Below are 13,350 nucleotides of genomic sequence, written 5' to 3'. Positions count from 1 at the left end.
CTCAAAATGTTTCAAAAATTTCGAAGAGTTTTGAGTTTAGAAGCTGGGCTTGCAGGGAAATACAAACTAAGGAGAGTAATGGGGAAGAGTGGGGAAGGACTGCTCTAATATTGACTGTGTAGCTGGCCAGTGACTGTGATCCTGCCCTGAGGTCCCTTCCAATCCCAGTGCTCTGGGGGAGGGACACAGAAGGAGCATAAAAGCATCGTTTGAAATGAGCTTTGTCAGCTGTGCCTTTGTCAGCTTACTGAGCTGTGTCCTCCAGCAGCATCAGGAAGGCTCTCACTTTTTACTTGCTAGTCTGTTCCTAGCAAGTGGGTTCCAATGCTTTCCAAAATACCCTTTCCTAATCCATTCCTTTCAATGTATTCCTTCCCCAAAATCCTCTTTTTGTTTTTGTTATTCTCTGCAATTCTTTCTCCACATAAAAGAAATCTGTGTTTTCCCTGACAGTCTGCATTGACTGTCAAGGAAAGCACAATACATATTACAGAACATATATTTTATATTACATAAATACATACATTACATTACATGAACACACACAAATTTTCCAGCACACCAAACATGCAGTGTGCTGGAAAGGCAGGTGGCTGCACCTCTGGCCAGGGTGGAAGAGGGGGCAGAGGGAGATCTCTAAGTCCCCCCCCTCCCCCCCCCCAAAATAAATTAGACACAGCCTCTTTCCAACAACTAGCTGCCATGCTGCTTCTGCTGCTAGTGACACCAAGGAGATGGTAGCAGTGCTGCATCCCCTCCAATAACACCTGCCATAATAACAACAACCCTGAGCACCATCACCATGACAAGCAACACCAGCATTAGTTTCCTCCACCCCAATTTCAATTTCCAGCCTGAGCATTCCAGTGCCAGAAGACATAGGGCTGGAGCTGGAGCTGAGTGCCACGGCATGGGAAAGTCTCAGGAAGGAGGGGGAAACATCTGAGTTTGTGCTCACACCCTCAAATTTCCTCTAGAGCCAGGTCTCCTTCCCTGGAAGGCGCCTTGGAGGAGGTTGAGGTAAAGGTTGTGGAGGCAAGTGGCTCAGCTGTGTCCACTCCTCCTGTTGCTGTGCCTCTGCCTGCTGAAGAGGTGGAAAAGGCAGCATCCACACATGCACCCACACCCCAGAAGCAAGGTGGTAGTGTGGTCTGGGATCATTTTGAGCTCGCAGATGATCCCACATATGCTATCTGCCTGGACTGTTGAGCCAAACCCAGCTGGGGCAAGGGAGTAAAACATATGAGCACCACAGGGATGCTGATGCATCTCCACAGGCACCACCCCCTTGCCTTCGCTTCTCCTCAGCCTGGCACCAGTGGGAGTATGCCCAAAAAGAAGTCCCCCCTCACTTGAAAGCCCCCATCCCCCCGAAGCAAAGCCAGGCCACTGTGGAACAGTGTGAGAAAGGCAGGCACACAGGGGGTGTGTTCCCAAAGCAAGCAAGAACACCCAGAGCATTGGGGAGATGCTTGCTGTGAAAGGCCAGCTCTTCTCCTTTGTTGAGCGGACAGGGTTCAGGTGGCTCATGGCATTCATGGCCCATCATACAAAGTGCCTGCATGCACCACCTTCAGCAGGGAGGCATGCAGGGAGTACTTGAGGGAGAAGCTGTACAAGGCAGGTCCACAGGTGGCCTTACACTTCACCTCGGACATCTGGAGAAGTCAGGGTGGAGATCATGAATACCTCTACCTCACAGGGCACTGGTGTGACCAGTCAGGCCATCGGTGGGCTCTCCTTCAAGCTGAGGTGATGGATGAATCTCACGTGGCAACAGAGATCATGGGGGCCATGAACTGCATGGTGCAGGGGTGGCTTGTTGGGCAAGGTGATCTCACCCGTGGGTTCATGGTCACTGACAATGGAGTCAATATGGTCAAGACCATCTGTGATGCCAACTTCATTGGCATCTGCTGCGTGGCACACAAGCTGCACCTCATAGTGTGCCTTGGAGGGGGACAGCGCTGCTGGTCAGGTGCCATCACAACCAGCCACCTGATTTTGAAATGCAGGAAGATGGCGGGTTATTTCCACCACAGCATCAAGGGGAGCAAGATGCTGCAGGAAAAACAGGCAGAGATGAGCATCCCACAGCACAAAATCATGCAGGATGTGGAGACTCGGTGGAACTCCACATACCTGACGCTCAAAAGGCTGATCGACCAACAGAAGGCCATCCATGAGATAGCCTTGCATGGGGAGATTGGGAACAAAGCTGAGTGGGATACCATCTCCCAGATCTTGGTGATCCTCCAGCCCTTCCTCAGCTGGGGAAAAACGCTGTCACCAGAGGTGCAGGCACTGGTGAAGCAGCTGAAGGAGGGCATCAAGAAATGACTAGATATGTTGTGGTTCAGTACAGTCCGTGTACTGGTGGCTATGTGCGACCCAAGGGTGAAGGGGAGCATACGCGGCAGCAAAACCCTGGATCACTGGATGGAGGTCTTGGTGAACAGAGTCCAGGGGGCAGAAGGGCACAGGTAGGGAGATGTGGAAGAGGGATATCCATAATCCCGTGCCAGCACATCATCCAATAGCCAGTCTCGTCCTCCACCACAGGTGCTGCCTATGTGGGCCAAGGACATAGCTTCCATGGTGGGGTCCAGGGGCCCCGGGCCCCTCTATCAGGCAGATAGCACTCAGGCCTTGGTGGCTGCCTATCTCACTGAAGATGTACAGCCACTGCTGTGAAGCCGCAGCCAGATGTGGCAGGATCTGACCACAGTTGCCCAGGAACACCTGTCCTGTCCATCAACCAGTGTTCCAAGCAAGTGGATGTTCAGCATTGCTGGGGATGTTGTGACACCCCACCGCACCTCTTTGGATCCCGGTTTGGTAGAGCAGCTGGTGTTCTTTAAAGTGAACCTCCCGCTGCTGGGATTTCCCAAGCTCCACGTGCAGACGGAGTGAGTGACACTCTCCTCATTCCATTCACACCTAGTTCCTTTTGGTTTCTGGTTTCTGAACCATTTAATGCCCTGCTTTCAGAGCTGGAGGTGGCACTCACTGCATCACCAGCCAGCAGGGGAAGAACATGTCCTTGCTGACCTCCTATGCCAGGATGAACTTGGAGGTATGGGATGGGGCTATGGGAAAGGGGGAGACCCCAGGTCCTGGGCATGACCTAAAACTGCACCCTGCCAGGGTTCAGAGGCCTGTTGGGACTGCAGGTGGTGCAGCAACCCCCAGGAAATGCCAGGGCTGAGGACCTGCTTGGTGAAAGGTGGGTAGGAAGTGCCTTATAACCTCCAGCCACTATATGTATGCACAGTCCTGGCTTGGGAAAGCCCAGACCCCTAAGATATTTGAGAGGCCCAAGTCTTGCTGGTTGCAGTGGAGTTGTGAGGCTCCAGGTGAGCTCAGTTAGCTGCCTGGGATGCCATCTGCAAGGCATGGGCCGCAGTAAGGGGGAGGTATGGAGGTGCGGAATCACACACCAGGCAGACAAGGTTCTTTGGGTCAATCCGATATCTCTTAGTAAACCAACTGTATAGCTGGAGAAATATATCTTAGCAAGCTTTCAGGTTGAAAACCCTTCATCAGGCTGAGGAAGTATCTGCAGTTTGTGTGTGTTCTTCCTGGGTGGAAGGAATAGTGAAGAAGCCAGAGGCTGGCATGCAATGCAGGCAATAAAGCTAGTCAGTGAAAACAGAAATGGAGGCATTAGGGGATGAGGGATAGGCTGGGGTTGTGGGGGGAAGGGGGATATTGCAGAACAGGTAAACATGGAGAGGCACCTGGGAAGTCAGATGTATGGCAGGTTGTAGTGTGTCATAATTCCAAAGTCTATACTGAGTTCATGAGTTTCTGTATCCAGGAGGTTGATGAAGTGAAATTCATAGGCTTGTCTGTGAAAAGTGGTTTGTAAATTCCCTTTGGGGATTATGCCTGAGAGTTTAGAGACAGGTAGTTGGGTATTCTTGTCTTTGATAGATTTTCGATGTGCGCTCATTCTGGTGCACAGTTGTTGCTTCTTGTCTCCTAGCAAATGCCCTGATGGAGATATGTATTGTGGAGATATCTCCATACTGGAGATACTGTTGGGAGGTTTTGCATGTCTTGTCATGGCATGGCTTTGATCAATTTGGTGTGGTGATGAGGTTAGGTTAGCAAGGTTCGGTGCTTGTTTGAATTTACAAACCACTTTTCAGAGCCGGGCCTATGAAATTCACTTCATCAGTCTCCTAGGTAATAGGTACAGAAACTCATGGACTCTACATAGACATTGGAATTCTGACACACTACAACCTGCTGGACATCTGACTCCTCAGGTACCTCTTCACTTTTACCTGCACTGCTGTTTCCCCCGTTCCCCTCTCTCACCCCCTGATGCCTCCGTTTCCATTTTCACTGACTGGCTTTCTTGCCTGCCTTGCATGCCAGCCTCTGGCTTCTTTACTATTCCTTCCGTCCAGGAAGAGCACACACACAAACTGCAGGTGCTTCCTCAGCCTGATGAAGGGGTTTCAACCTGAAAACTTGCTAAGATATATCTCTCCAACTATACAGTTGGTCTACTAAAAGATATCAGATTGACCCAAATAACCTTTTCTGCCATAGACCAACATGGCTACAACCTACACCCCTAGCATCTGTACCCGGTCAGCTAACAAGGAGGCAGAGCCCTGGTCACATCTAAGCCCCAGGACTGGGGCTGGCATGGAGAGTTCTCTGGCAGCTGCTGGAGAAGAAGCTCCTGAGGGAAAGGAAAGAAAGGCCCTGTGACAGTGTGGCTGCCTGAGATGCTGTTGGTGTTACTGTGCTGCTTACCTGTTGTTATTTAAAGTGGTGGACAACACTGAGGCTGTAGGGGACCTCATTGGGGCACATTACCATATCATGTAGAGGCCCCAGCACCAGTGAGGTGAGAGAGGCATAGAGAGCCCAGCGACAATAAAGGGTAGAGCGAGACCGAGACCTCATTACAGGGACAATATCGATATACTATCTGCGAGGCATGGGTCATGGGAAGGAATGGTTGGAGCCACACATCTAGCTCATAAGGCTTAGGGTATCCCCTTGAGGCACCTACCTAAAGCGGGTCCCAGCAAGGGGTCCAAGAACCTACAGGGTATAGTGGGGTCCATTAGGACCATGATTGAGCTGAAGCTTGAGTGCAGCCTCCCTATTACCTTTTCAAACAAGACATAGCAGCAGGCAAGAAAAGAAGGTGCCCACAGGGTGGAGTTGGCATGGTCACAGGGCCCTAGGGGTATCACAGCCATCTCTAGAGACTCTACTCTGTGACAAAGTGCAGTTTCCCAGAAACCCCTGCACCTCTCTCTTTGAAAGGTGGCAGAATTCATGGCCTCAGCAGGGGCTACCATGTCTACTTTTTTCATCCCTCTGTGCCTTCACACACACATGCATGTCACAAGTTTTGCTCTGAACAGTTTGAGGGGTGGTTTCCCAGAAACCCCTGAACTTATCTCCTTGATAGTTGGCAGGGTTCATGGCCTCAGAAGGGGCTACATCCCTGCTGTTTTCATCCGAATCAGGCAAGAAATGACAAAGTTATAGGCATTTTCGTGATTCCCCATTATAGCCTATGGGTGAAATGCATCGAAACAGCGTCAAAACAGTGAAACCGTTCTGGGGATATGAAATGGAACAGTGCTTCAAAACAGCAAAATGAAAACAGTCCCTTTGAAATGGCGAATCTGAAATCAAAATGAAATGTTGCCATTTTGCACAGCCCTATTGTATAAAGTAAAACCATTTCAACAGGAGAGATGTAGAGTAACATGCTCTACAATATGTTGCAATCCAGGTAGTGGGAGAATGTAATTTAAATAGGGGCACCTGATCCAAAAAATTATTTGCACAGCCATAGAATAAAGCCATGCCTAATGCTATTGAATAACAGAACTTCAAGATGTCCTTATACACAACAGAAAAAATAACGTTCATGCCCCAGTACTTTGCCGCAGAACCAGCATTCAAAAACAACAGATAAATGAATGACTCGGTGAGCTTAGACATGGTGCCAGACTTAATTAGTTGATGTACATGTCCTGATGGATAAGGCCCTTGTTAGATACAGTTCATTTCTCATTATTACCTTTTTGATCACCAGATTTTCAAGTTCTCCATTGTAAATCCCACTACATGCTGAATTCAAAGAAACAAAGGGCCAGACCTAAAAAAAAGACTCAAAGGTTTCCAAATACTGTATCACCTTTAGGCCCGTGCAAGACATGAAGGTAAAGGCATGATGGGATCTGATGTGGGATCCACACAGTGATGCTTCCTGCCATACCACATGTGCATGGCAGGAGGCATGATTGTGAGATAAAGTGTGATGGGATCTGACGCTCAATTGCTGGTGTGGGAGGAGCCCAGGATCATGATCCTGGGTTCCCTTGCACTGGCAAGCAGGAAGCTCCCACTACTGAGAGCCCCCTCAGCTGGGCTGGGTCACACATTCAATTAATGGCACAATAGGAACCAGCCAACAAATTATTACACATTTTTTGTGGAATAACATTCATTCCTTGTTTTATAATGCCATGTTAATTGCTTTAACATGTGGCAGGGTCACAATTTAAGACATGATTAACTGGTTAATCAAGTCTTAAATGTAATGAGTGTAACGGGCCAAAGTTACCCAATCCTCAGAATGGAATCTAGGCCCAAGAGTTGGGCATGAGGACCTCCTATACTGGACAAAGTATGTCTACTTTATGTATGTCTACACTGACATTTCAAAGTAGTTTTAAGACCCCAGATCTCCCCTCCTCAAGCTGAATATCACAGGAGTCTTGAATCCTTGAAGCACTGGGACAAAATGTCATCAAAAAGGGTGAGGGTGGAAGCGTCTACATGTGCATATTAATTCAATGAAATAAACTCCAATGCTTATTGCAGTCTGTCTAGGGACAGACATTCAAAAAGCCTGAGCCTGAATTGGTTCAACCTTTGCAGGTCAGTCTAACCTGGCTAGGCCAAACTGGTTTGTAACTGAACAGATATCCCCTCTGGATTGAAAAATGATGGCACATGCCTGCAGCAGCTCAGTCTAGAAGCTAGGGAGCACTAGAGCAGCCCTCTCTTCCCTTCCACAGTGCCCCGGCAGTATGCCCCGATTAGGGAGGGGTTCCCCCTATCCCTTACCCTCATGCCTGAGCAGCCCAGCAGGGAGTTGAAAACACGGTGCTTATCACCCCTAACTCAGTGTTTATCAGCCCATTGAGAAAACAACAGCCTCTCTCATTAGTTCAAGCTCTTCTTAAACATGTTTTTCAAGGAAGGAAGGACATTACCAGCTACATGTTGATTAGTTCCAAAAAGCCCTAAGCTGACACTGTCCTGTCTGCTCCTGTCCTGTCCCCCACAGCACAGACCGTAGCCAGCATGTGATATGCTAGCTAATGCTGAGAGGTGTCTGTGTAAGGCAGAGGGGATGGGGAAATCCCTACTTGAGCAGGCAATGGGGGGAGGGGGGAAGCAGGAGGAAGCCAGACAGAACCTTCTGTGGCTGCCCTCTCTGCTGGAGCTGCAGCCAGGGAGCAGAGGGGCAGGGCCAGCCCAGCTCTCTGGAGCAGAGAGCCCAGCCCAGAGAGCATGCCGGGATGCTGGGGGACTCTGATTAACTTAAACCTGGAAGGGGTCTGGGACAGACATTGCATAAACTGGTTTGACCCAAATCAGTTAAGTCTGATACTACATTCAACCAGGTTTATCTCAAACTGGTTTCAGCCATTTTCAAACTGGTTTATCTGCATTAAACATCTGTTTTCTTCCAGGTTTAAATCAGTTTCTGGTCACTTAAACCAATGTGTGTGTAATGTCTGTCCCTAGCCCCTGAGACACTGAGTAACCAAAAGCAAAAGATTCATGTGGTCAGAATAACAGCAAGAAAATGGGAACATGATTTTGTGGCCCAGTGAGAGATAAACCTGGGTTCTGCGCTCTGCCTTCAGGAATGTTTTGTGCATTTTATATTATACACTCAGTAGCTAAAAAATGAACCATCTTAGGAGAATGCCTCTCCTTAAGCTTTTATATGGTAGTTGGGACACTCATAGAAAGAAGAGATACAAAAAAGAGTCCCTCCAGGGCAAAGGGAGCCTAGAACCCAGATTTTTCACTTCCTGGGCTCTAACTACTAAACTACTGTGCCAAACATAAGCAGATTAGCTATAAGAAATGGATTTGAGGTGCTGCTATAAACAAACATAATATAATGCCTATGAAAGAAGGCACAGTATAATGATGAGTGTAAATATATGACTGCGAAAAAAACTAGTCCAGTCTGATGGAGAGTCTGTAAACAAAGAATTAGAAACCTATTAATATAGACAGAAATATTTCTGGCCCTAAAATTAAATCTTAAATTGTGTACGTTCAACTCACCCAAAGTGTAGTATTTTATGCTGGGATCCAATGTTGCAGTTGCCAAATCCTTCACATTCACATTTGCATCAAAACGGCTCTGGGCTCTGGAAGCATGCCAAAATGCCATAAACCTTGCAATGAATGAAGCTGTAAAAATGGCTAACATACCAAAGTCAAGCATATTCCATAACTCAAACAGGTATTCCTTGGGTCCTTGAGACCAGATTTCTTTACATTCAGACCATATCATGCCTGTGTATGACAGAACAGAGCAAATGCTGTATTAAATCATTAGCTTTGCATTGAGCCCCTTCAATATTTTATTATGAATATGATGTGCAGCAGTTGCATTGTAAAGCATTTTGGCTTATATATTCTGAATCCCTTTTTGATGTGCAAATCTTACACTCATACAGAGACTGCAGGATAATTAGTTATGTCTTCCCCACTACAACACATAAAGCCTAATTCTTCTCACATCCCACCTTTATATTGATACATGTTCACTGACTTCAGCTGTTTAATTTTCAACAGTTAAGTGAATGCAAAATCAGTCATGCAATCCTTTTACATTTTGTTTATTCTCTAGTCTTAGAGATCCCATTTCACCTATACAGTATTTCTAACTGAAAACCCCATATAGCTGATTTAAGAAAAACTTTACTTTAATTTTGACTTGGATTATGCATTCTAGTAACTCAAAGACTTCACAGAAAGTAATGAACAGATTAACTATGTGTGATGCCCAATTCAGACCTAATGGGAAGAACTGAACTACTGTAATCACAATAGAGTTGCTCCGAGCAAGATTTTTAAAGGTACATGAAAACCAATGAGAGTTAGGGAACTAAATACCTCCTAATATCTTGTCCATTTAGACTGGGACAAAACCTTGCTTACCTTACTCAAATGAGTTCCCTAGTGAATTCAAAGGAAAATGAACCTCCTTACCACATGATATTTACTACTGTAGAACGTGCTAGCACAAGATCTGTGCTCAAATTGTCATACTTTAGTCCCACGTATTTTAAAAGCATAACTGACACTTAAGGGATACACATTTTGGTTTATCTTAGTTACCAATCAAAGTTCTTTAAAACAATAATTTATATAAAAATGTCACTGTTCTGGCATATTAGCAGAAACTACATATTCTCAAGGTTGCATTTGTGAACAATGCAAACGTAAAGATTTTAGAAATCCTTTCATTTTTCTGGGCTCAGTTTAGTCCATGGTATTTCTCAGTCACACAGTCTTTGTATTTTTTTAGAACTTTGACCCTTGATTTACACTAATTAACTAATTGCAAAGTTCCCTTCTCTGATGTAACATGTTACTACCTTATAGTGAAGTCACTGATGATATTTTAAATTGTACTTAGTGTCAGCTTCTCATTGTTCTTCCAAGTATAAATAAAAATCTTCTGTCGGAAGCAAGATCAGTAATAAACAAACAAATATATTTGCTCGTCACTATAAAAGAAGCCAGAAGACCTACATTAAATTGGTACAGTGGCATGAAAGTTAAATGAATGTATTTGTGGTTCTCTCTGTTCCACTGCCTTGAAGATATTTTTTGTTGGGTAAAATAAAATGGAAAGTGTGCTGCTTTCTATATCAAGAATGGTTGCACTTATTTCACCAAAATCTCTTTTTTCAAGCCATTTGAAAGGTAAATAAAAATGATTAATAAAAGCATGTCATGGGAGAATGACTTTGTTTTTCATATGTGACAAATCTGTTTTACATGCTAGAAGATGACTACTAGAAGAATAAATATGATCTAGCATTCATGGAAGTCAGTGAGAGTTTTGGATTTAAACAGATCTGTACTAGTGAGAGTCTGATTCTGCAAATTGTTGTTATTCTTACAATAGTTCTTCCTAATGTGAGTATTAATGACAATCTAATACAAATCTAATGGGTTTTATCTGCATACCTCAAAAAAGTGTATGAAAGGACATTATAATCAACATTATTTTCATTTTACAGAGGGCAAATGGAGGCACAAAGCAGCATAGTCCTTTGCCCAATGTCAAGGAGCAGGCTCTGTCCAGAACTAATAACAGAACCTGACTTTCTCAGCCTACTGGAAACAGTCTGCTTTTACTGAGACTATATGCATTACTGAACACTAATCCCAAATAAATAAGGGTTAAGCCCAACATTTCTGAAATAAAACAAGGAAAAGTGTATTTAGTTGTTTACCAATTAACTACCAAATAATGTTTAGTTACTATAGGGATTCAGTATAAAACTGTTCTATTATTTTTCAGCTAGGGCTACTTCAAGTGTTATACAGAGTAATTACAAATACTATGCTCTATCTGTACATGGTCATGGCAGTAATCCATTTGTTATGAACATTTAACTATGTGCTTTATATATCACTTTAAAATATCATTCAGTCACTGTAGAATTTTGCTCTTCAAATTATAATATATAAAGATAATTTGTAAAATTAAAATTCATAGGTTAAATATTTAAAATGTCATTTGTCATCAGTTAATATTTATACAATGCATTGAAATCAAAACCTATATAATTTACATGACCTCCTGTTATATTAATCCAACTGATAACATTTTACAAAATAAAGATACTGACTGTATTTTAAAAAGATACTGATTTGGTTTCTAAAGCTATAAAGAATTACTTGATGCACTTGTGGCTCTGATTCCAATTACAGCATGCCCATAAGAAGCTGGATGCCTCAAATAACAAACTGTCAAAGAGAAAAGCAGATTTTTACTCTAGGCTTCCTTATTTCATAAGTAAAACAATTAAATTAATCTCTGCTGACTAGAAATTAACCCATAGACTGAAACCATAAGCCTGTGACTGATGTTGAATAGGATGTTGTGCTATACTGTATGCTTTTCATATGTAACACTGGTTTCAACATAAGTTAAATTCAGCCCCATTGCCATCATGCAAGACAGAAGTCTAACTGAAAATTAATATTTACCTATTACCCAAGAGATAATGAGCATTTCCATCCATGAGAAACAGGAAGTTTTCATTCTGAAAAGCTGTTTTACATTATCTATAGTTTCATTAGGTCCGAGTTTAGTGCCATTAAATCTGTCAGCTGCATTCATGACTAGTAGACCAAGGAAAATGGTGAAAGAGGCTGCATGTGCTACAAACTTCATAAATGGTCCACGCATTATCCTTCCCAGCTGCAACACAGGTTACAAAACACAAATGATATTGACTTCTTTCAAAGCATATTTTTGTCAGAAATACAGTTAGTACATGTGCGTGCGAGGCCGGCCCATCCTATCATGCAAAACCTGTGGCCACAGGGGCTCCCTGTGTCCGGCCACTTGCCCCCTCCCTGCCACCGCCACTGCCTTTTTCGTGTCAGGGGGCCCCAAAAAATTGTGGGCCGGTCCTGTGTGTGTGCACAGTTATATCATGATGAAATTGTAAAAATTTCAGTTTACTGGCTGACTCAAAAGCAAGAGGGACAACTTCAGTATTAAATATCAGCATTTTTAACAGGTCAGTGTTTGAAAATATTACTATAATTCTTCTTTTAACTCTATATCTATTAACATAGATCAAGCAAAATATTTCTTACTACTGCCAACTCTTTTTAGTTTACATTCCCTGAAATCTTTAAAAGGTGACAAAGGAAGTAGTAAAAATATGCTGTAGCTTGTTAGTAGAAGCACTGAATTCCCAGCACAGTACAGTCGAGCTGAAGTAATCAGTTTTTGATTGATGTGATATTCAACTTAGGAGACAGGTTCAGTTTAGCTTTTCCAATCTGTCTCCCCCTTGCTTATCAAATATAAATAGACCCCCAAAAGTTGTGTTTATAGTTTTGTAAGTTTCTCACATTCTTTCTTCTTTCTTTTAATGGAAATATCTCTGCCCGGCCACCAAGACTAGTGATAAACAGAACTTCAGGATCTTGTTACACCTTATGCTGCAAGCCCCACTCCTTAACCGGCTTAGTATTCTTTGGCTTAGTAGAGCAGTCACACCTTAAGGCAAAAATCCTTCGCTAACTGTTCTTCACCTGCACAGACGTGACTTGCCATTACAGCATGGGCAGGACTAGGAGCTAGGGACAGGACACTGCTCCCCCCAGGCAGAGTTGCAGCAAAACCAGAGAGACCCAAGGAAGCAGCTTCCCTGGTGCTCTCTGGTCTCGCTGACAGTGGGTTTGCATTGAGGGCAGGGCTGCCAGGCTTAGGCCCTGATTCTCAGTGTGGAGCTGCCACAGGTCTACAGGACCAAGTTGCTGCCCTGGGGCTCTCTGGTCTGGTCAAACTGTGGTGGCTCTGTGCTGAGAACAGCAAGCCAGTCCAGGTAGCACCAAGAGGCACCATGGCCACCAGACACTCCAGGGCAATGGTGTTTGCTCTGCCCAAGGTACCCGGGGGGCACTGTGCCTGGCCCTGCTGCATCTCAGCATCCCAGGTCACCCTCACCCAGGAGAGGCCACTGCATTTTAGGATGCTGGAGGACTTTAAATTGGGTGGAATAGTTGTCTGGGCTGACCACACCTTAATGGAAGGAGCAGAATTAGGTGGATTAGGGATAATCCTGCCCTGGAGTGGCGTACCTTTAAGATAAACAATAAGTGCTTTAAACTACATAAAAGGTGTTAACGTGCAGTCAATCCAGGGGTTATGAGCTCCAGAAGCCATGTAACAAGCAAAATTACTGTGTAGCAAGCAGGCCCGTGTGAATAGGCAATTATTTGATTTGGATTCAGATTCAGCCAATTCAGATTCAGTTGATTTGATTCAGAGATTCGAATCGCTTTTCCAATTCAGTTTGGCCAAATCGATACAGAAAAGATTCGGAGCCAATTCAGAGAGATTCAGAGATACGGCCATAGGGTATAATGGGGAATCAATGAAATATCTACAACTTTGTTGTTTTTGGCTGATTTGGGTGAAACTTGCAGGGGTGGTAGCTGCTGCTGAGGACATGAAGCCTGCTGAGGACATGAAGCCAAGTTTCAAGGTGATAGGTTCAGGGGTTTCTGGGA

General features: G+C 44.4%; 1 protein-coding gene across 1 annotated transcript in view; it reads right to left on the bottom strand.

Annotated features, from left to right (window-relative positions):
* The window catches only part of LOC102369493 (short transient receptor potential channel 6), a 75,841-nt gene that overhangs the window by 32,949 nt on the left and 29,542 nt on the right, over positions 1-13,350 (bottom strand). Inside the window, exons 5-6 of the mRNA XM_025214682.1 lie at positions 11,308-11,521; positions 8,359-8,592 (exon numbers count right to left, since the gene is read on the bottom strand). Of these exons, the coding sequence (XP_025070467.1) occupies positions 8,359-8,592; positions 11,308-11,521 (448 nt within the window). The remainder of the gene's footprint in view (positions 1-8,358; positions 8,593-11,307; positions 11,522-13,350) is intronic.

Source organism: Alligator sinensis, unplaced genomic scaffold (genome assembly GCF_000455745.1).
Source record: "Alligator sinensis unplaced genomic scaffold, ASM45574v1 scaffold40_1, whole genome shotgun sequence".
NCBI lineage: Eukaryota > Metazoa > Chordata > Crocodylia > Alligatoridae > Alligator > Alligator sinensis.
This window is presented reverse-complemented; position numbering and strand designations above follow the sequence as displayed.